At 50.1% G+C, this 20491-nt stretch overlaps 1 protein-coding gene across 2 annotated transcripts in view; it reads right to left on the bottom strand.

Annotated features, from left to right (window-relative positions):
• Positions 1-5175: 5175 nt before the first annotated feature.
• Ablim2 (actin binding LIM protein family member 2) overlaps positions 5176-20491 on the bottom strand; it is a 121826-nt gene continuing 106510 nt past the window's right edge. The window contains exons 18-21 of one of the 2 annotated variants that reach the window (XM_055623809.1): positions 16409-16463; positions 15088-15095; positions 14815-14895; positions 5176-6307 (exon numbers count right to left, since the gene is read on the bottom strand). In XM_055623809.1, coding sequence (XP_055479784.1) covers positions 6194-6307; positions 14815-14895; positions 15088-15095; positions 16409-16463 — 258 coding nt within the window. In that variant the 3' untranslated portion in view covers positions 5176-6193. Of the gene's footprint in view, positions 6308-14814; positions 15096-16408; positions 16464-20491 lie in introns of those variants that run through there. The other variant, XM_055623808.1, reaches the window with a different exon arrangement.

Here is a 20491-nt window from a genome sequence, read left to right as displayed (position 1 = left end):
ATATATATATATATATATATATATATATATATATATATATATATATATATATATTCTGTTTCTTTGAAATCTTGGATTGGTGGGGCTAAAAAGTGGAATGATGGCTGGAAGCTACTGGCTAGCTTCAACATGAGGTAGGTCACTGGAGAAAAGCAAAGGAGGGTGAGAGGCTTGGACTTCCAGCCCACTCCCAGAGAGCACTGTGGCTCCAGGATGTTTTGTCACTCATGGCTGTGATATAATCAGTCCTGTGTAGGTAGCAAAGTCTCCAAACCAAAGAGGTGCTCAGAGTCGGAACCCCTTTCCCTGTCTCTCTTCTAAGCTATGCCCTGGCCTGGAAGGTCCCTGAGAGTGAACCAGTGACACAAATTTATTCCCAAGTCATTGGTGCCTCCCCATGGAAAGAGTTAAACCTAAGAAGGAGTCATGAGAAACCAGATTTACAGCCTGTGAGTCAGAAGGACAGGAAAGCCACCTGGAGTTGCCACTGGATTGGGACAGAGCACTCAGCCCATAGGACAGTGTGGGAACTAAATTAAATCAGGGACACCCAGTAAGTATCTCTGTAGAACCTGGGAGATTAATGGATACTTGCTAGTGGGGAAGAATCACCTCCTTCTCTGCTTTCTGGTAAGCAGAGATCATGGGATTATAGTCTGCCAAATGTTGTGGGACAATTATCCTTATGTTTTTGATTTGCCTTTGGTGAGAATTAGCTACATAGCCCAGGCTGGACTTGAACTTCTTTTTGATCTTGCTGCCCGGCATCACAGGCATGTATCATCATGTCAGTCTGCATTGTAAGAGGATCCTTGGGATGCAGGGACCCAGAGTTCAGATGGCAAATGTCACCATTGCTAAAGGATGACATTCCACACATTCTCACAGGGCCAGGTGAGGGTGCTCAGCAGGTACATTCATATCTTGTCGAAGGACCAGCTGTGCAAATACAGCCAAACAGGAATGGCAGGAGCCCCATCTCAAGTGACTCCTGTGGGGCTGCCCAGCTATGAGCCACACATGGCTGCTTAGCTACACATGTTTCATACTGGTAGGCAACAGGGCAGACAGCACAGCTCTGGAATATTCCCATCATCGCCCAGGGAAATGGGGACCAGGAAGATAAAGGAGCACCATCCCTTGGGACAGTTTGGAATGAGCACAGAATGTGTTTGGGTACCAACCTGGTCAAAAAACACTGTAGGACAGCTGGGCGTGGTAGCGCACGCCTTTAATCCCAGCATTCAGGAGGCAGAGGCAGGCAGATCTCTGTGAGTTCAAGGCCAACCTGGACTACAAAGTGAGTTCAGGACAGCCTGGACTACAAAGAAAAACCCTGTCTCAACAAACCACAAACTGCTCTAGGCCAGTTGTGCACGTCAGGCTGGTGATGCACATGTCTGCCGTTGCAGGCATGGGGATGCAGTCAGTGGACTGATGAAGAGCCTCCAGGGGGCAGAAGCTTCAAAATGTGCTTGCTTCCTTTGCAAAAAAATGAGTGCCTATATTTTATCCTTAGCACTCACAAAGTAGATATATAGATAGATGATAGATAAATAGATAGATAGATAGCTAGCTAGATAGATAGATAGATAGATAGATAGATAGATGATAGATAGATGATAGATAGATAGATAGATAGATGATAGATAGATAGATAGATAGATAGATAGATAGATAGATAGATAGATAGATAGATAGATAGATAGATAAATGAGATGATCCAGGGGTGGCAATATGCTAACCTCAGCACCGGGGAGGCAGAAACAGGAGGATCCCCAATGCTCATGACTACTCTTGTAGCCTAAGCAGTGAGCCCAGATCCTAGTGAGATATCCTGCATCAAAAAATAAGGTGGAAAACTCAGGCCTGGTACTGTAAACCTGGTCAGGAGCCCGTGGCTGGGTTGGTCATGGGCTCTAAGAGAACCTCTGTGAAACGGGCCTGGTGTCCAGCTGCCTCCCCAGTTGTTGTGTTTATACCCACGGATTAATGCCTCCCTCAGCCTGTGTCAGAGAAGATCTTTGAAGTACTAAGAATAAGTGACTGCTGAGTACTCAGCCATAAAGGAGACAGCAGCATCACTTCCTCTAAGGCTCCGGGAGCACTGTGGAGGAGAGATGAGAAAGAATGTAAGAGCCATCGATAGGATGGGAAGGAGTGCTAAGAAATACTGCCTTCTAGACGTGTTATGGCTGCTGCACCCACAGGCTCCTGGCGGCACCGGCTGCTTGAGATTTACAGAAGTCTGAGTTGATCAGCATCCCAGCATGGATATGGGAGGTGTTCTCAATGCCCCACCCCTCCCTGAGTAGCTAGAGGGGGTTAATAGTTTCTAGGGGGATGGTCATATTTCTCAGTGGTGCAGCCATTGGCAAGTTGCTCTCCCTCAAGTAAATAAACTCTCTCTCCCTCTCCCTCTCCCTCTCTCTTTCTCTCTCATCAATACAGAGGGCAGCACAAGCAGCATTAACTAAATGCAGTAGGGAGCACACACAAAGAGACTTCAAGAAGAGCCAGAAAGATGGTTCAACTGGTAGGAGCACTTGCCACCGAGCCCAGTGACCTGAGTTCAATCTCAGCGACCCCATGTTAGAAGGAGACAACTCCCCCAAGTTGTCTTTGATCTCTACGCATGCACTGTAGCATGTGTACCGCCCACAACACATGCACAACAATTTATATTAAAAAAAGACTTGAAATTAGGACAGGGGCTTCAGTAAGGGAACCTAGACATTTGGCAGAAGGGAAAGACATGAGAGAACAACAAGGAACATATTATATAAATGTGTGTGTGTTTGTGTATGTGTGTAAAACTGAGGTGTGACAACAAATACAATTTTTAAAAATAAGGTAGAGAGTAACCAAGGTAGATACCCAATGTCAACCTCTGGTCTCCACAATCAAATGCACCTGTGCATACACACACATACACACACACACACACACACACACACACACACACACACACACACCAGACTATGGAACACACAGGATATGAGAAATCTGGTGCAGGCTGGGTACTTTCAGCAGACAGCCATGTCTACTGGGGTTTGGTCTAGTGCTTGCATTCAAATGTTAAATTACTGACTCCCAAGATCGGGTACATGAGTACATCCTCACATAGGTCTTTGTTTTGTAAACTTCGTTCTACCTGATTTAAAGTTAATTGGTTAATAAAATAGCTAGAAGCCTGTAACTGGGCAGAAGAGAAGTAGGCAGAGCTTAGGTTCCTGGGCTTGAGATCAGGTGGGGACCATGAGGCAGCAGAGAGAAGAGGAGAGGTAACTGGAGAGAAAGGAATTGCCATGGGGAGTTAAGGACCATGAACACATGGCCATGAAGACTGGCCTGATGGAACAGAAGCAACCCAGGCAGGGACAATGACGGCAAGTACCTTTGGACTGTGTAGCTGGGAAAAAGAAAGTTAGCTTAGAGGATTGATATCTGCCCAGTTATGGTACCTTAAAGCTTTTATTAATCTAAAAGTTCTCTGTCTTGATTATTTGAGAACTAGCTGGGGTAGATAAGCCTTTGAGAGTCTAATATCAGTTTCCACAAGCCATGTGGGAGCCATTTCTGAGAGGACCTGAGAAGGAAGGACAGGGCTCACCTGGGAGGGAAACCAGTGTGCAAGCCAAGATTATGCTGCCCTGATTGTGCAGGAAGGGCAGAATAGGTGTTGTGACATTCAGTTTCCTAGTAGGGACAGGAATGACCAGGAACAATGAGGCTGGGGCCATGGCTGCTGCTAGCAGCTTGGTACAACTGGATTGCAGTTCAGGAGTTTTGCTCTTGGCTGTGGGGTCGATAGGGCACTTTGGAAGTGACTTGTGAGCAGTGAGTGTGGGCTGGATCACAATTCCTAAGATAGAAAGGCTTGCACCAGCACCCGGGGTTCTATCCCACCACCACCTTCAGTCCTTGATTTATCCGGTGATAGCAGTGGCCAAGGAGAGACACAGATGATACTTGGAGGGTGGAACTGTGAAGACTCACAAAGGGAAAGAACGGAGAATACACCAGCTTCTTGCTTGGGTAGCAGTAGACTGTGGCGCTGCCTACACAGCAGGCACAGGGCATGTACCAGGTAGGCTTTGGGAGAAAACACTGAGTTCAACAGAACTGTCAGATATTGGTACAAGATTACAGATTGTCACGTGTTTAACCCTGGATGATGCTAGTCCTCCCCTGAAGATCCCCACTGGGGTCCTTTTCTTTCTTTTCAGCCCTTTCCCCACCCTGATGCTCAGCCATTTCCAGACAGCAGAGCTTCCAGAATATATGAGGGTGTTCGCAGCCTCAGCACCCTGCCTCACTGTTCCATCTGCCTCCCGTGTCATGTCGAAGAGACCCTCCATCTTTCAAGACCGAGCCTGAGCACCTTCTCTAGAAGGCATGCCCTGGCATCTAGGGGTGCATTGGGGACCCCTTTAGACTTTTACCACAGAGCAACAGCTAGCCCCTCAACCTGCCCAGGGAAGGCAGATGCCAGCCTTTGGCATTACGCTGGCTCCCTAATGTTGACCAAGCCAAGGTTCCACCTCTGGATGAGGCAAGAGTGCCTCCCCTGGAGGGTGTCCTGGCCTGCTCCAAGCGCACACCCTGCCCGTGCCTCCTGAACCAAGCATGCTTGAACACATTTTGTCCTTTCACAAGTTACAGTGTGTCACCGTTTATTTTCCCAGGTGTTCCGGGGAGCAGATATGACATGACACCTCATGAGTGAGGAGGTGGGGGTTTCCAGTTGCACAGGTCCAGACTGCTAAGTGACAGGAAGCAGATTAAGTACCAAAAGTTCCCCTCCACGGCCCAGCCAGGCTGGTGAGAACCAGCACAAAACGAGACTCAGCATGTCCTGGGATGTGAGAAACTGAGAAGGACAACCCAGAGGAGAGGACGGCTAGAGTCACCCAGGACCACAGTGTCCATGTGTCCTGCAGCCGAGGCGCTCTTTTGCACCCGTCCCCAGGGTCCCTGTTAGCCCCCACTTCTGGACACCCAGGTCGGAAGAGGCACCATCACTAGTCCTCCAACTCTCCCTCCACATTCAGTGCCTGTGTCAGGGCTCTGTGTGACAGCATGGTTCCTGAGCATGCACATTTTGAGTTGTGGGGGCTACAGTTGGTGTCTTTATCAGGAAGACTGGTCAGGTAAGTTCGTGTGAGACATGGCCACGATGAGGAAACCTTTATTCCAGGACTTTGGCCACCAGGGGTGCACTTCTTTTTGAGACTTGGGAAAATGACCGTGAGTTAAAAGGAGACAGATACATTTCACATGTATTTACAAACCGCACTACTGAGCGAGTCTGTCTTTGGGGCTGTCTGTGTGACACATACAGAGGAGCAGGGACAAAGGGAAACAGATGGGCTCCTGTCTCTGAGGAACGCCAAGGACTGGAAGCACAGAGGCCTGCATGGTGAGGGTGTAAGGCGGAGGCGCTCCCCTTCTGAGGGACCGTGAAACTAAACTCTGCATATATGTCTTCTTATGTGTAAGGAAGCGATACTTTTTAATAAAATAAAAACTTCTGTGTAAGTTGAAAGATATCATTTAGGCAACTAAGGGGGTGATTTGGAAGAAGGGCACAGTACACAGAGCACTGTTCGGGGGCACCCTGTCAGGCCGACATTCATTCCCCAGAAAAGATCTGTCACAATAACTGCAAGAAACACAGTCCCACTGCCTCTCAGACATCGCCCTGGCTCCCCTGCCTCAGCATGCCAGCCTGCCTGCATACTGTTCATGTTCTGAGGAGCCTCACACTTACCATTCCTGCTGTGTCAAGCCTCTCACCCTCCTCCCAGCTCTGTGCCCCAAATCCTAGCACAGCTGTGGGCACACCAGGTGCTGGGAAGGTGCTGGAAAGGTGCTGGGCTTGCCGAATGCTCTGCCCCATCTCCTATGATAGCTGGCCGCAGCACTGCCCTGATGCCAAGTTGTGGCGCGAAGGAGAGGGTCAAGCTGGCACCTGGCCCTAAACTACGGGCGGGAGCATCCTTGCTACACAAGGGACCATGCCTGCTGGATGCTCCTCAGGGCCTGGCCCCACCCTGCCTCCTGCAGGCACCCTCCCCCCTGCCCCACTGGCGCAGAGAAGCAGAGCAAGGTACAGGAGAGGATTTGGGGGAGCCAGTGGGGCCCTGCAGCTTTGCCCCACAACAGGCTCCTGGTAAGATGTTGGCGGCTGTCAGAACAGCAAGGCTTTCTTCTTGAGGTCATTCCTCTTCCACAGGGCCAGGCGGTCAAACTCCTCAATGCTCATCCCAAACACTTCTTGGAACTCCTCAGGTGACAGGTGTCTCTTCAGACAAGGAAAAGGGGGAGACAATCAGTAGCATTTGAAACAGGGCCTGAGACGCTGTCTTTGCTCTGAGAAACACTGGCTCCTCCTGCGTCCCCTGTCCTAACGGTGGTGCGGAGGCCTAGAACCTCTGCCTGCATTTTGTGTCTGTCCCTTGGGTCCCAGTCCTATTTAACTCTGTACTTAGGTTTAGCCATGTACAGACACCGAGCTTATCTCTGTCCCTTGGAGGATGACTCATGCAAAGATAAAAGCAAAGCGTCTCAGTCAGTGTTTATAGCGTCCCGTTCCAGAGAGAAAAGGAGCCTGAATGTCTCCAGTCCTTGTTCTCAACCTGCAGTCACCTTGGGTTTCAGAAATAACAAAGACTCACAGGTACACACCCATGATGAATTCACACTCTTCCCCAACCCCCAACAGGAACCTTCAGGGACCTTGCCTCACAGGAACCTTCTTGTCCCTCAAGCATTAAGAATTTCTGACCCCTCCCAGAACTAGAAGTGAGACAGTGACCAACCAGGCCACCGCTGAACCAGGACGCTGAATAACTCTGCACCCCTCTCATCATGGTCCCATTCTTCCTCTCTCACGTCAGTGCCTGAGATAGCTGGGATGCTTGTTTTTTCATTCTCCCAAAGCAGCTGCTTAACTGACCTTTGTCTCATTCCACCACTGAATGGCTGTACTAACTAGGCCCCGTCTACTGTGACTCCGTTGCTCTGGGGCTTTTGCCCTAGAAATCTGCTGACAACTTTGTAGCCACATGCCTTTTCTCTGTGGCTCTCCACTGAAGCAGGACAGCTGCTAAGGGTGAGTGAGCGACCTCCTTGGCGTGTCCAGGGCCTCTTTACAGCGAAAGAAACAAGCCCAAGAGGACAGTCTTGGTAGGAACGCACAGAGACTGGTATGGAGCTGCCACAGCACCCTCAACTCCTGACTCCATTGGCAAAAGCTCTCATGGCTAAGTTCAGTAACCGTGTCCTGCGATAGGTTCCTGCCTGCTTGGAGCCTTCTGTAGACTCTTCAGGTCAGCTGCCTCGTTTACCACGTACTAAAACTGTGACAACTGCTCAGAAGGAGCACTGTGTTCAGTTCCCATTTCCAGGCTGAGAAAGCTAAGGGGTAGTGTGCTATATGGTTTTATGTCAACTTGACACAAGATGGAGTCATATGAGAGGAGGGATCCTCAATCCAGAAAAATGTCTCCATAAGATGAGCCTGTAGGCAAGCCTGTGGGGGCACTTTCTTAACTAGTGATCAATGTGGGAGGGCCTAGACCACTGTGGGCGGTGCCATGGCTGGGCTGGAGGTCCTGAATCCTATAAGAAAGCAGGCTGAGCAAGCCATGGAGAGCAAAACAGTCAACAGCACCCCTCCATGGCCTCTGTATCAGCTGCTGCCTCCAGGTTCCTGCCCTGCTTGAGTTCCTGTCCTGGCTTCCTTCCATGATGAACAGTGATATAGAAGCATAAGCCAAATAAACCCTTCTTTCGCAAGTTGCTTTGGACATGGTGGTTTATCACAGCAATAGGAACCCCAAGACAGGTGGCCATGCTGCAAAGAAGCCAAGCCAGGCCCAGGCCATGACACAAAACCTCCCTCCCCTTGGCTCTGCCATCTGATCCCAAGCAAGTCATTCTGAGTCCCTGAGGCCAGCTCCTGAGTTGGGGTGGTCAAGAGTATGAGCACCAGCACCTCTGTGGGTGGGGCTGAATGACTGAGCTGATTGCTGAGAGGCCGTCTGAACATCTGTACCAAGGGCCCCCTCCTGAAGCTTTGGGCACAGATTCATGGAGTCAGTGCCAGTCAGCATTTAGTATTGGGCCCAGCTGTTAATATTGATACGGATCCTGGCCTTGTTCATGGTTGCCTGGGATAGCAAGAACAGTCCTGATAGATCTCTTGCTATTGCATTATAATGTAACCTGTCCTTTGAGCATGGCTGGCCTGTTACTCTCACCTCTGCCTCACACAACAGCTCTGAGGAGTAGCTTCTCAGCCAGGTTTGGTGGTGCACACCTGTAATCGTAGTACTCGGGAAATACAGGCAGGAAGATCAGGGGTTCCATGCCATCCTCTAGTTCAAGGCCAGTCTGGGTTGAGACCCTGTTTCACTACCCACATGCCCTTCTAAGAAAATAGAGGAAAAGAAAAGAAACCACTTCTCATCCCTTGATGCACACACAAATGACCTCAGATGCTCTCCCAGGTCTCTCTTCCCCTCAGCTCACCAGACAGACGGGAGGGAAGCTGGGGATGGGATGAGGTAGCAGGAAGGCAGAGAGGGTAGGCCTGGCTGGGACAATATCTTGCCACCTCCTGCCCAAGCAGGGCATCTTGACTGCTGTGTGGGAAAGAGGTAGGCAGGTTCTCAACAAGGTAACAGAAGGTAACAGAGTGAGGGATGACAGCTTTCCTGCCCCAAGCAGACACGCGGAACAGAAAGGGACTCCCACAGATACCCAAGTGCCCACCTTCACTGCATTCTTCCCAGGGGCCAAAGGCAGAAACAAGCCTGCTGATGGACAGTAGGAAAACAAGATGCGTTGCAGCATCACTCAATCCCAAACTGCATGAAACTCTAGGCCTCAAAAACAGCAGGCCAAGTTGAAAGAGGCAAATATATGACACACTGCAAGACTCCACTGATGATAATGTCCAGAGAAGGCCTTGAAGGGATAGAGCAGATCAGAATCGCCAGGGGTGGGGATGGGATGGTGTGTTGTGGCAGTGGGGTAGGGGAGTAATGTGACTGAAGAAGGGTGTGGGGTTTCCTTTCCAGGTGATGAAAATGTTTTGGACCCAGACAGTGATGATGGTTGTGAGACTGAAAAAGTGCAGATACATGAGCTGCACACTTCAAAATTGGTAAAAACAGTGAATTTTACCACAATTAAAAGATACTGTCCACAAGTGTAAAGAAACTGTGGCACATTTACACAGTGGAATACTACTCAGCTATTAAAAGCAAGGAAACCATGAAATTTGCAAGCAAATGGGTGGAACTAAAAAAAGATCATCCTTAGTGGGGCAACCCAGAACCAGAAAGACACACATGGTATGTACTCACTTATAAGTGGATATTAACCATATAGTACAGGATAAACATACAATATACAGACCTAAAGAAAGTAAGTAACAAGAAGGACCCAAAAGAGGATGTTTAAATCTCACCCAGAAGAGGAAATAGGATAGACAGCAGAAGCGGTTGAAGAGAGGGAATAAGGTAGGAGAGGGATCACAGAGAAATGAGGGTGGAGATCAGACTTGGGGAGGGATGGGACAGGAGAACAGAGGGCTGGAAGAGAAAAGAGAAACCATGGGTGGGGCATCTCTGTGACAAGCTGGAGACCTACAACAGGATAGGATTCTGGGAGGATATGGGGGTGACTCTAGCTGAGACTCCTAGTAGCAAGGGTCATGGGGACTGAAGAGTACACCCTCTATTTAGACACGACTCCCAAGGGAGGAAGGAGAACACCAACCCACCCATGAAAACTTCGACCCAAAATATATAGCCTGCCTACAAGACGTGCAGGGATAAAGACAGAGCAGAGATTGAGGGAATGCCCAACCAATGCCTGGCCCAACCTGAGACCCACCTCATGGGAGAGAACCAACCCCTGACACTAATAACGATACTCTGCTACGCTCCCAGACAGGAACTTTGAGAGCCTCTGAAAAGCTCTACCCAGCAGTGGATTGAAACAGATGCTGAGACTCACAGCCAAACATTGGCAGTCTTGTGGAAGAGTGGGAGGAAGGACAGAAAAACCTGGAGGTGACAGGAGCTCCACAAGAAGACCAACTGAGCTGATTAACAAGGGCCCAGAGGGGCTTATGGAGACTGAAAAAAACACCAACCAAGGACCATGCATGGACTGGACCTAGGCCCCACACAGATGTAACCAATGTGCACCTTGGTCTTCATGTGGGTATCCCAGTAAGGGGAGCAGGAATTATCTCTGACGGGCTTTGTTGCCTGCTTTTTGACCACTTCCTCCTGGTAGGGCTGCCTCACCAGGCCACAGGGGAAGAGGATGCACTCAGTCCTGATGTAGTTTGATGTACTTGGGTGGGTTGGTGGGGGGGGGGCTCCCTTTTCTGAGGAGTTGGGGAGGGGGGGAGAGAAAGAGGAAGGGGAGGTGGGACATGGAGGAGAGGAAGGAGGGGGCTACAATCAGGATAGAAAGCGAATAGATAAAAAAAAATATTGGCAAAGTTTCCACAACTTTAAAGCAATGACACTAAATTAAAGGTTGTTGTAATGATCAAGAAAAACAAAACAAAACAAAACAAAACAAACAGATGAGAGCTGGATGTGGGGGCACACATGGGCATTTGGTAGGCTGAGACAGCCTACAACAGCTTCTTCCCCAACAGCAGGCCCTGGGACCTCCAGGAAGAACTCAGGAGTTTGAAACCAGCCTTGGCCATATAGCAAGTTCAAGGCCAGCCTGGGCTAAGGAGATCTCAGCCTATAAGACAAAGACTGACTCTAGACACGGAGAGCCAGGAGAGGGTGCCTGGTGGGATGAGATGAGACCAGCTGAACGGGACCACTAGAGATGAAAGCACTGGGGAGTGGCTTGAGGCATTGTCCCCAGTTTTGCTGGTTGCTGTTTGAGATAAGGTCTCGCTGAGCAATCCTTGAGCTTACTATGTAGTCCAGGCTGGCTCCAAACGCCCATAATATCCTGTGTGATGGTCCCTGCACAGCCCAGGATTGAGACTGTGAATGAAACTATGAAAGGGGCACACATGTAATGGCTGGTATTGAGAGGGTGTATTGGTTGAGGTGGCGGGGGCGGCAGGATTACTGGCAGGGAAAGACCTGAGGCCAGTGGCCCCCAGCCCCACCACATGCCCAGCTCCTGATGGATTTGTTTGTTGTGTAGAGGGACAGGACTTGGCCGTCCAAGTTCTGTTTAGTTCCAGAGAGTGAGCAAGAGTCAGAGGAGCCATTGGCTGGTAGAGGATCTGTGAGTGTCTCCTGGTAGGAAGGGCATCTGATATCCAGGTGCCCTTCCCAGCAGGAAGAACTATGGAGAAAAGCTGACCACAGAGGCTCACATAGCTATTTGAGCTCAGCTACCCCCTGGCTCCTGGCTCATCAGGTGCCAGCCAAGGCCAAGACCACCAAACTTCCACAGCCATAGGAAGGAAGCCCAGCACGGTACCTTTCCAGAGAGCGAGCCAGTCCCTCTCCTGGGGGACATCCTTCCCACCTGTGTCACCAGCAACATCTAATTCTATAGGTCCTGATTTGAATGTTACCTCTCCCAGAGGTGAGACTGCCTGGGTTGTGTTACCCAAGAGGGTCCCCAAGGCCACACCAAGTCCTTTACGCGGAACTCCAGCTAACCTGGATGACTCTCAGCTCCAGAAGGGCAGAAGTTCTCTGCTCCTGGTGTCCTCCCTTCCTTCCTCAGGGAGGACGTATGTGGCTGTCGTTATCTAGATCTCCTTCTGCCACCTGTTTCTGCCCACTGCAGCTCCACAGAGAGCTTCCTGCCAGCTGGCATCCATGAGACCCCTCCCTAGTTTGATGGGTCCTTCGACCACACAGCACTCAAGCACTTCTCTACCTGGATCAGGAAGGGCCAGGTGGCAGGGGAGGGAAGGGGGAGTCTAAACCTCTCATAGTCATCCTTGGTCATCAGGAGCCAGGATGCTCTGTCTTCATCATACTGGCTACACAAGTTTGCGCAGAGAAAGAGCATTTGAATCTCGGGTTCCTCACTTCCTAGGTGCAGTTCCCTTGGGTTTACCGAACCTGCAAACGCGCAGCCTCGGGACATGTGAGGACCACCAGGGAAATCACAGGCCCTCTACAGCAGCCTCTGCCCCGTCAGCAGGACCTGGCCGCCCCCACCAGGAAGAACTCAGAGCCCCAAACCAAAAGCCATCAAACTTTGAGTGATGGCCACATAGCCTCTTAAAGGCAGGTGCCTCTCCAGCACCTCACCCTCCTTTCTTGATATACATTGGATATATCAATGCTTCCAAGCCCCAGGGCTGGAGCTTTGGCCAAACATTGGTTATTTGCTGTCACAAAGGTGTTTTGTGGGCACAGCTATCATCAATAGCTGTCTATGAGAAGATGTTTATCTTAGAAAATGTGAGTGGGCCTCAGTCAAGGGACCGAAGGTTGTAAAAACCAATGGAGAGGGAGTGAGCCTGCCACAGAGCTCAGCCTCCCAAGTCACTCCCCCAACCCCATTGCAGAAGTGCCAATGATTTGTGAAGCTCTCCTCTGTAAATTCGCCTTGGCATGTGTTACGACCCTGCACACAAGAGCTTATGTATGCGTGTTTGCGTGGCTGCATACAAATGCATGTTTCTAAGGTCTGTGTGTCAGTCTTCATAGCTGTGAGAAAATATATGAGAAAAGCTATTTAAAGACAGGCGTTTTTGGCAATTCATCTCCATATTGTAATTGATCTTGCAGCGCCCCCTCTATACGGCAGGAATAAAGGGTGCTCTTGGCCACAAGCCCACCATTTACAAGCCCGGTTCAGCCAGAGCCCAGGACACCCAGCTACGGGCCACTGATGCTGCTACCGCCTGTGGAGAAGCCCAATGTCACATTCAACACTCAGGCAAGGGACTCCTGAGGTCCAGAAGACTCCAAGACCTCGGCAGAGCCCTGCCCCTAAGTGGCCTCCAGCCTCCCCCTACCCTGTTAATCGAACACAGCTTCCTGGCCAGCCAACTTTCTTGCCCTTCCCACAGATGATACACACATCAAAACACACAAGAGTGCTTCAGCGGCCTTTCCTCATCTGCAGTGAGCTCCAAGCATCCTGCTAACCAGAGCTTTTGGCTCTGTGAATCCTTGGCTGGTGCAACAGGAATGCACCATATGGACTGACTGAATTGACTCCTCATTTGAGATCTTGCTGTGCTCTGCTAGGCTGTACTGTCCCCTCCCTGACTCTCCCTGTGGTGGACACTTGTCAACTGCCTGTTGCCCAGCAGCCCTCTTTCCATCTCAGGTAGCAGGTCTCAGTTTCTGCCAGGAATGACCTGGACCTCTCCAGCTCAGGTGGCACCAGCGCCCCACCCCCACCCCTTAACTCCAGGTGAGCTCAGAACATTATATGCTTTGGGTAAAACTGGTCGATTCTGGAATGGGTGGGACATGACCACCCAGAGGCTCAGTGTGGATTGCATGAGGACAGATAAGAATGATGGCTCTCTCCCCCAGAGACTTTGAGCTCTGGATGGGTGGCCAGTGTCTCCCTCAAACCAGTATAGAGGAAACTCAGTCACTGGGAATGTGAAATACTGTGCAGTCCCTGATCCAGCCATACCCAAAGGGGCCCTCCAGTCATGTGAACCCATTGATTTCCAGGGGAAGTCACTAGTACTCTAAGGAGTGAGACCTCCCCATGCAGCAACCATGGCTGCCTCATGTCCTTCCTGCTGTCATCTCCCTGTGCAGAGGGACTACTGTTTTCCAGGCCCTGGAAAAAGGCCTCCATATGAGCTCTGACTGCACAATGATTCTCTCAAGCAGCTCTTGGTTCTCATCCTAAGTAGAGATGAAGGTTCAAGTGTGCATGACTTGCCAGCCCAGGAGAGTCAGTACCCTGCCGTCCCTGCCAGGGTCACACCTCACAGGCTCTGAATAGATGCTTCACTCACACTGTCCTGCTCTGTTGTCTGGGAAAGCCCTGACTGGCCCGTATGTCCCACTTCAGAGGCTACCTCTTTGTGAATCTACATGAGTCTCTGCTTTGCCAACCATCCAAAGCCCGATCCGTTGACTATTATCTATTTCTCTTGCTCCTTTTCCTGGCCACACATGAAGCCACTGCCTCATGAGAAGGTCAGACAGGGTCTTGTGCTTGCAAGGGACACAGGCAGGAGGCAGCCTCTGCCTCACGAGCTTGGAGGTGCCCTCACTGCAGCAAGAGGCTCGGGAAGGTAGCATCTATGGGAGAGGCTCAAGAGGGGAATCCCCCCACTGGTGTTGCTGACTGTTGCGTGGTTTTGAAGGAACAGCGAGGCATGGCATAGGGCACTTTAGCCTTGACATGGAGTGAGTGCTTAACCAGGTGTGTTCTCCTGGACAGAAGGCACCAGCTGACAGCAGCTGCATGGCATACACTTGTCTTCCTCGGGTAGACTCCCCCCTGTTCTCGGTCAACAGAAGCTTTTCCTTCAAGCTGGCCCACCCTTTCACAGCAGCACCCGGGATGGGACCACGATGGGCCCCTTAGTGCACCACGCTACCCACAAGTCAGGTCCCCGTGGCAAAGCCGGCATAGTTGGGTCTGTGACCATGTTCCTCGGCCTCTGAGGATTCCTGGATCCCTGGTTCTGAGCCCCTCACTGTCAGCACAGTGGCACTCCCTCCTGGTGTGTGCATGCACATTTGTGTGTGTGTGTGTGTGTGTGTGTGTGTGTCTGTGTGTGTGTGTGTGTGTGTGTGTGTATACTTGACCTTGTGGCTGAGGTCTGCAGAGTCTCCGCAGACACCACCCTACTTCTTGCCTTACCTCCAGCCGCGTCCGGTCCACATCTTTGGGTAGTTTCACACGGATTCGGTTTGTTACGATGAGGGAGTCATAGGGATATATCTGCAGGGAAGACACCATAAGGTTATCCTGAAAGGCAAGTACCCCTGGGCTGACCAAAAGGCAAACCCGGATACATACTTGGCTGTGCTGCGGACACGTGCATTTCATAGAGAATATGCAACAAAAAGGAACTTTTAACCTGGTCAGGTGCAGTGCGGTGGGAGAGGTCAGCTAGTACAGGTGGCCCCTTACCTTGTACTCTGTAAGAAAAGAGCAGAGACCACGGGGCTGGTTTAGGAACACAAGAATCCACGCCCAGGATGGGAGCAAGCCTCTTCCTGGGCAACCCCCACCCCTAGTCAGCTGGGCCATGCTTTGTCTCTGGTCCCCTGGGCAGCCTTCATATGGCTCTGGTTTTGGATTTCAAGGAGGGACTGAGGGTGTCCCACAGCAAACTGAAAGCAGGAGGCATGGCCAGGAGGCTGGAGGCCATGCTGGAAGCTGGGTAGCGGCACTGTGGTCCTAGGATGGGAGTTGTCTTTCTTGGTGTTCTGGGATACTCCAATAAAGACATCAGTTTCAATTTTCCCAGATTTGCAATGGGTTCCCCAAGGAAAACTTTCCAAGGGGTGTTGTGGAGTCTGACATCTTTACAAATATGTATCCTTCCATCCCTCTGCCCCAGTCCCCTACCTCTACTATCTTCTTTTCCTTTTCTCCTCTCTCTCTCTCTCTCTCTCTCTCTCTCTCTTTAAACAAGGTCTCACTGAGCTTAGGCTAGCCTTGAACTTAGTATACAGCTGAAGGTGATCTTGAACTCTGGAATCTCCTGCCTTCCCATACCAAGTGCTGGCATTACAGTACGCACCATCCCATGTGCTTTACGTGGTGCTGGGGAGCAAACCCAGGGTTCTCCTACGCAAGGCAAGCACTCTGCCACCCACCAGCCCAGCCCCTCTCCATCATGCCTATTTTAAACCTCCAAGCTCTGCACTGCTCCTTCTGACAAAGGTTTTCTTTAGACTTAGGGTACCATCATCCTACAGAAGCTAACATGGTGTGGTTGGCAGGGGCTCCACACACACACAGGAAGGACCACTAGAATCCTGGCCTCAAATCATCCTGGAAGGAAGAGGCCTGTATGAGGCAGGCCCTTGGTCTTCCCAGCTCGGTGGCTAGGGACTGGGGTAACTTTAAGAGCACGCTGGGGTGCCCTGGAACTTCTGGCCACTCGCACTCATTATGCCAGCAGACGTAATGAATGAGGGCAAAAATGGGGTGTGACTCTGTTCAGCTCAAACAGTTCAGCGCAGCCCCTGGAAGCTGTTTGCTTTGCCTCTGTGTCCTACTCCAAGAGATGCACAGCACTACAAAGCCATGGCAGGCCCCTGCAGCGCAGGGTGAGAGAGCTGAAGGGTCAACGGGCACCTCCTCCCCCACGGGGACCCTTCGTCTATGGTGCAGCACCTTCTGCCAGCAGGTCCCGGAGGGGTGGTCTCAGAATGAGACTGGTAGACATATGCTACTGATTCTGGCCTAGCCAGAGACCCACACGGGTCCCCACTGTGTGTACCTCGCGTGCCCCAGCTGGCATCCAGGTCTGCTCCACAGGGGGCCTGGTTGGCATTCTGGAAGAGAGAAAGAGAGAGAGGCCGGCAAGAGGCAGGTTGCATAGGGCAGGCAGTAGGGGTCTGGGAGACAGCCCCGATGCATCCTGGGTCTTCACACAGCTGGGGAAGGATGTTGTTTGACAGACAGAAGGCAAAGCTGTACTCTGGAAGGTGAGTGTCCAGGATACCTGACCTGTGGGCTTTCATACCTACCTCAGAAGCCTTCAAACCCTGCCTGTCTGATTAGCTTTGCCCCTACATTTAAAAATGAGCTCAGGTGCCTGAGTTCTGCTCTGTAGCTGGCCTGGTGGCATGGCCTACAGGACAGTTCAGTGTCCTTTCCTGCACTCGTGCTATGATGGATATAGCCTGTGGTGTCTCTGCTTCTCCTTGTGAAAAGCAACTACATTCTGCTGTCCACATGCTCTAGGTAGAGTCAGGAGTCACCTCAGTCTAACCGTGCCTACAAGATGGCAAAGGGGCAGTCACTGGCTACTGCCTCACTCCTACTGTATTCCTAGACTCCCTGGTGTCTAGCTAGCTACACAATCCGGAGTGCCAATGTCTCTGTACCCCAAAGCTCTAAGACAAGAGGGTCCTCTGCCTTCTCCTGAAACCAAAGGCACCGCCACAGCTCCAGGCTCACAAAAGGATCCTGGCCTCAAGAAGTCCCTAGCACCCTAGACAGAGTGGCCTTACTCTGACATTAATACTGAAGAAGCTGTTGCTGGTGGTAGACAGGGGGCAGCTGACTGTCACTTGACTCTGACAAGCTACAGCTGTCTATAGGGTCCCTGCCACCGCCAAGAGCACTGAGCCCCTATAGGGCTGCACCATCTCCATCCCGAGTGACTCCTGCTACTGCCATATCTGTTGCCTGCATCAGAATTGTGGGGTGAGCTGAGCTCCCTGAAGAATGCCTGACGTACCCCAGTCCCCAGCACAGTCCAGAGGCTGAAACAGGGTCAGGGCTGTTGGCCAGAGTTTTTGAAACTGGGCCCAGGGATTGCATTTCAGCAGAGCACGGCATGTAGAGGTGCCACGCGCTCCGCCTGCAGATACGGTTACAAGGAAAGCTGCTTCCGACGGACCTTACAGCAGACAACAAGCGGGAGACAAGCTGGGAGCAGGCTACAAGCCCCAGAAAATGTGGGAGCAGAGAGAGCCCGCACACTGAAAGCCTTCATCTGAAACAGACAAATGGGAGACCCAGAAATAAGCTGTTACCTCCCTCCTGCCTCAGAGTGGATCCAGCAGGCTGTGACTGGCTGATGAGAGGGTGAGTGTGAAAAGCAGGTCGGAAAGGGCCTTTACTTAAATTTTCTGATATTTGGCTTATCATAAACTTTGGACATGGATTTGGATTTCTTCCCCATCCCCACCTCCACCCCCTCTTTTTTGTTTGCTTTTTGAAATGTCTTGGCTGGCCCTGAGCTTGCTCTGTAGTCAAGACTGGCCTCAAACTCATAGAGATCTGCATGTCTCTGTCTCTCCAGTGCTAGAATTAAAAATGTGCACCACCAAGTCCAGCAGACTTGGGTTTCTAACACCACTTTAGTAACTTACGATGTCTTTCAGTGACTCCATCTTAGGGTTTCCCCCTGTTTGCCCTCCTGGGTCCTAAGCCCTGCATCCTTAGCCAGGGATCTTTGCATCAGTAAATAACTCTCCATGACCTCTCATCTCCACCATTTACCCCCTAGAAGTTTTCAAAAACGGCTATGGGGAACATCTTCTCAAGCTCAAAGCAGCATCTCAGGCACACCCATCCATCAGGAAGCCTCTTGTGCAAAGTGAGGCCATACTGCCTCTGCCCCGCTTTTGCAGGCAGGACTGGCCGATGCTAAGGAGAAATGACACCACCTAGTGTTTGGAATGCTGTATCACAATCAGTCAATCACCCAGGCCAACAACTCCAAGCAAACCAAACCTCCTCCAGCTTCTAAGTCTGAGGAAAGAGAGATGGGAAGTGGGCCACCCTCCAAATGGAGGAACAGATCTAAAACAGGAAGAGTGGGGCCTATGATCCATGTGGCTCTACAGACCACTCAGTGCAAGCAAGTCTTGGGCTAACCTGTATGTGTGGACGAGCAGCAGAGCTGAGGGGTGAGAACCAGCCCACAGCTGCACTGCCTGGCCCCACCCTGGCTATCTCCTTTGCAGTTCTCAACGAGGTACCAGAATTTTTAAAGATGACGTGTTATTTGTCTTCCCTATCTGGGCACTTATCAGCTCCCCTGACACATTCTCCAACCTTGCTGCACCCCACAAAGTGGGAAGAACCCTCAGGTTTTACAGACAAGGCCCAGAGAGGTCAAGCATCTTGCTAAATTCACACAGAAAATTCACAGGACTGTAAGGAGTTTGAACCCGTGTGCTTTGCTTTCCCAAGATTACAGCAACCAAGATGGTTGCTAGTAGGAATGAGATCATGGCTGCCCACACTGGCTGCTGTGATTTTCCTGCTAAAGCCACATAGGAATGAGTTGCCTCACTCAGCAGACACTGGTGTGAAAGAGGGAAGGCAGGGCTTGCTTTTGAAGTCATGACTCAAGTGGAAATCATGCTCCAGAGCTCAAGGAAAAGATCTCAGAGCCATATCTGTTCTCATTATCAGTCAGATATAGGAATCACGTTCCCCTACCCTCATTAGATCTAGGAAATAAAGACTATGGAAGTTATATAATTTGCCTCAAGATGGTTGTGAATTCAAGGCTATCTAATTCAAACACATGCTCTTTCCAGGATCATAGATGAAGATCTATAGTCACAGATATACCCGCCCCTCCCCCATGCCTCTTTCAGAGACAGGTCTTAGGGAAGCCCAGGTTAGCCTTGAACTCATTATGTAGCTGAGGCTGGCCTTAAACTCCTGGTCCTCTTGTCTCTGCCTCCTGACATAAACACTTTAAAAATATAAATTTACATTTATTTTGAGACAGGGTCTCACTATGTAGCCTAGGCTGTCCTGGAATTTTCTATATAGATCAGGCTGTCCTTGAACCCACTGCCTGCCTCTGCTTGCCAAGGGCTAGGATTAAGCATGTCACCATGCTTAGCTGACAAACACTTTTGGAGTTTTATGAACACATGAGAACTGGATTCAAAAGGTGTACATTTTTGCATTTATTGAGTTAAGCTTGTGAGTAAATTACTTTGTAGTTTTGGTCTACTTTTGTAGACTCCTATTTACTTATTTACTAGGTTTGATTTCAAGAACATGTGAGGCACCTCCATAAGCAGTGATTGCTGTGTTGGTGCATTTAAGTTTCTGAGTTCTCTTACTATTTCATTAAAGCCCAGGACACTGGCACTCTGCATTCCTGATCCCTTTCCCTGTGTTATTTATTTGAAATTTAATTTCACTGTCATAAAGTCACTATTCCTGCCTCTGGTTTGTGATTTTAGATTCTCTTTCTTCTTATTTCTAATTGTTTAAGAAAATGTTTTCAGAGTATATCTTGTAATAACACAATATGAAAATGCTATTTTTTTAACCCAATCTGATGGTCTGTTTTTGTTTTGTTTGTTTGTTTTTGTTTTTAATGCTGGAATTCAGTCTGTTCACAGGTAACACCAGCATTTCTCCAAGTGAGACTTCTTCCAGAGAGCAATCACAAAACCCTTCAGGTGGCCAGTCACTGTTCTCTTAGGACAGGTGACACATGTCAATCACTGCTGCCGCACTCACAGGGCGACCTGCATCAGGTGGTTGCTAGTCAGCTAGCCTATGACCATCGTCCTCCTGTGGTAGGTATAGGTACCAAGACATTCTCATGACCTTTGGCATGTACGATGCTAGGGGTCATTAGATCCTTGTGACAAACTCCTCTTGGACCAAGATTCAGGACAACTTCTGCCCTTTCAGATGAGGGAAACTATAAAATGGTCATGATCATGACTATCTACCCTTCACTATCAGGACATTTGTTTGATGCTTCGGTAGCTTTTCTCATACAGCATCTTTATTTGTTTGTTTTTGCTAGAACATTGTCCTGAGGCCTCTTTCTCTTTTGAAAAAATTCCAAAAGGTCTCATTGAATCTG

Source organism: Psammomys obesus, unplaced genomic scaffold, assembly GCF_907164565.1.
Source record: "Psammomys obesus unplaced genomic scaffold, mPsaObe1.curated_primary_1811, whole genome shotgun sequence".
In the NCBI taxonomy this organism is placed as follows: domain Eukaryota; kingdom Metazoa; phylum Chordata; class Mammalia; order Rodentia; family Muridae; genus Psammomys; species Psammomys obesus.
Note: the sequence above shows the minus strand (reverse complement) of the source record. Positions and strands in the feature narration are given on the sequence as shown.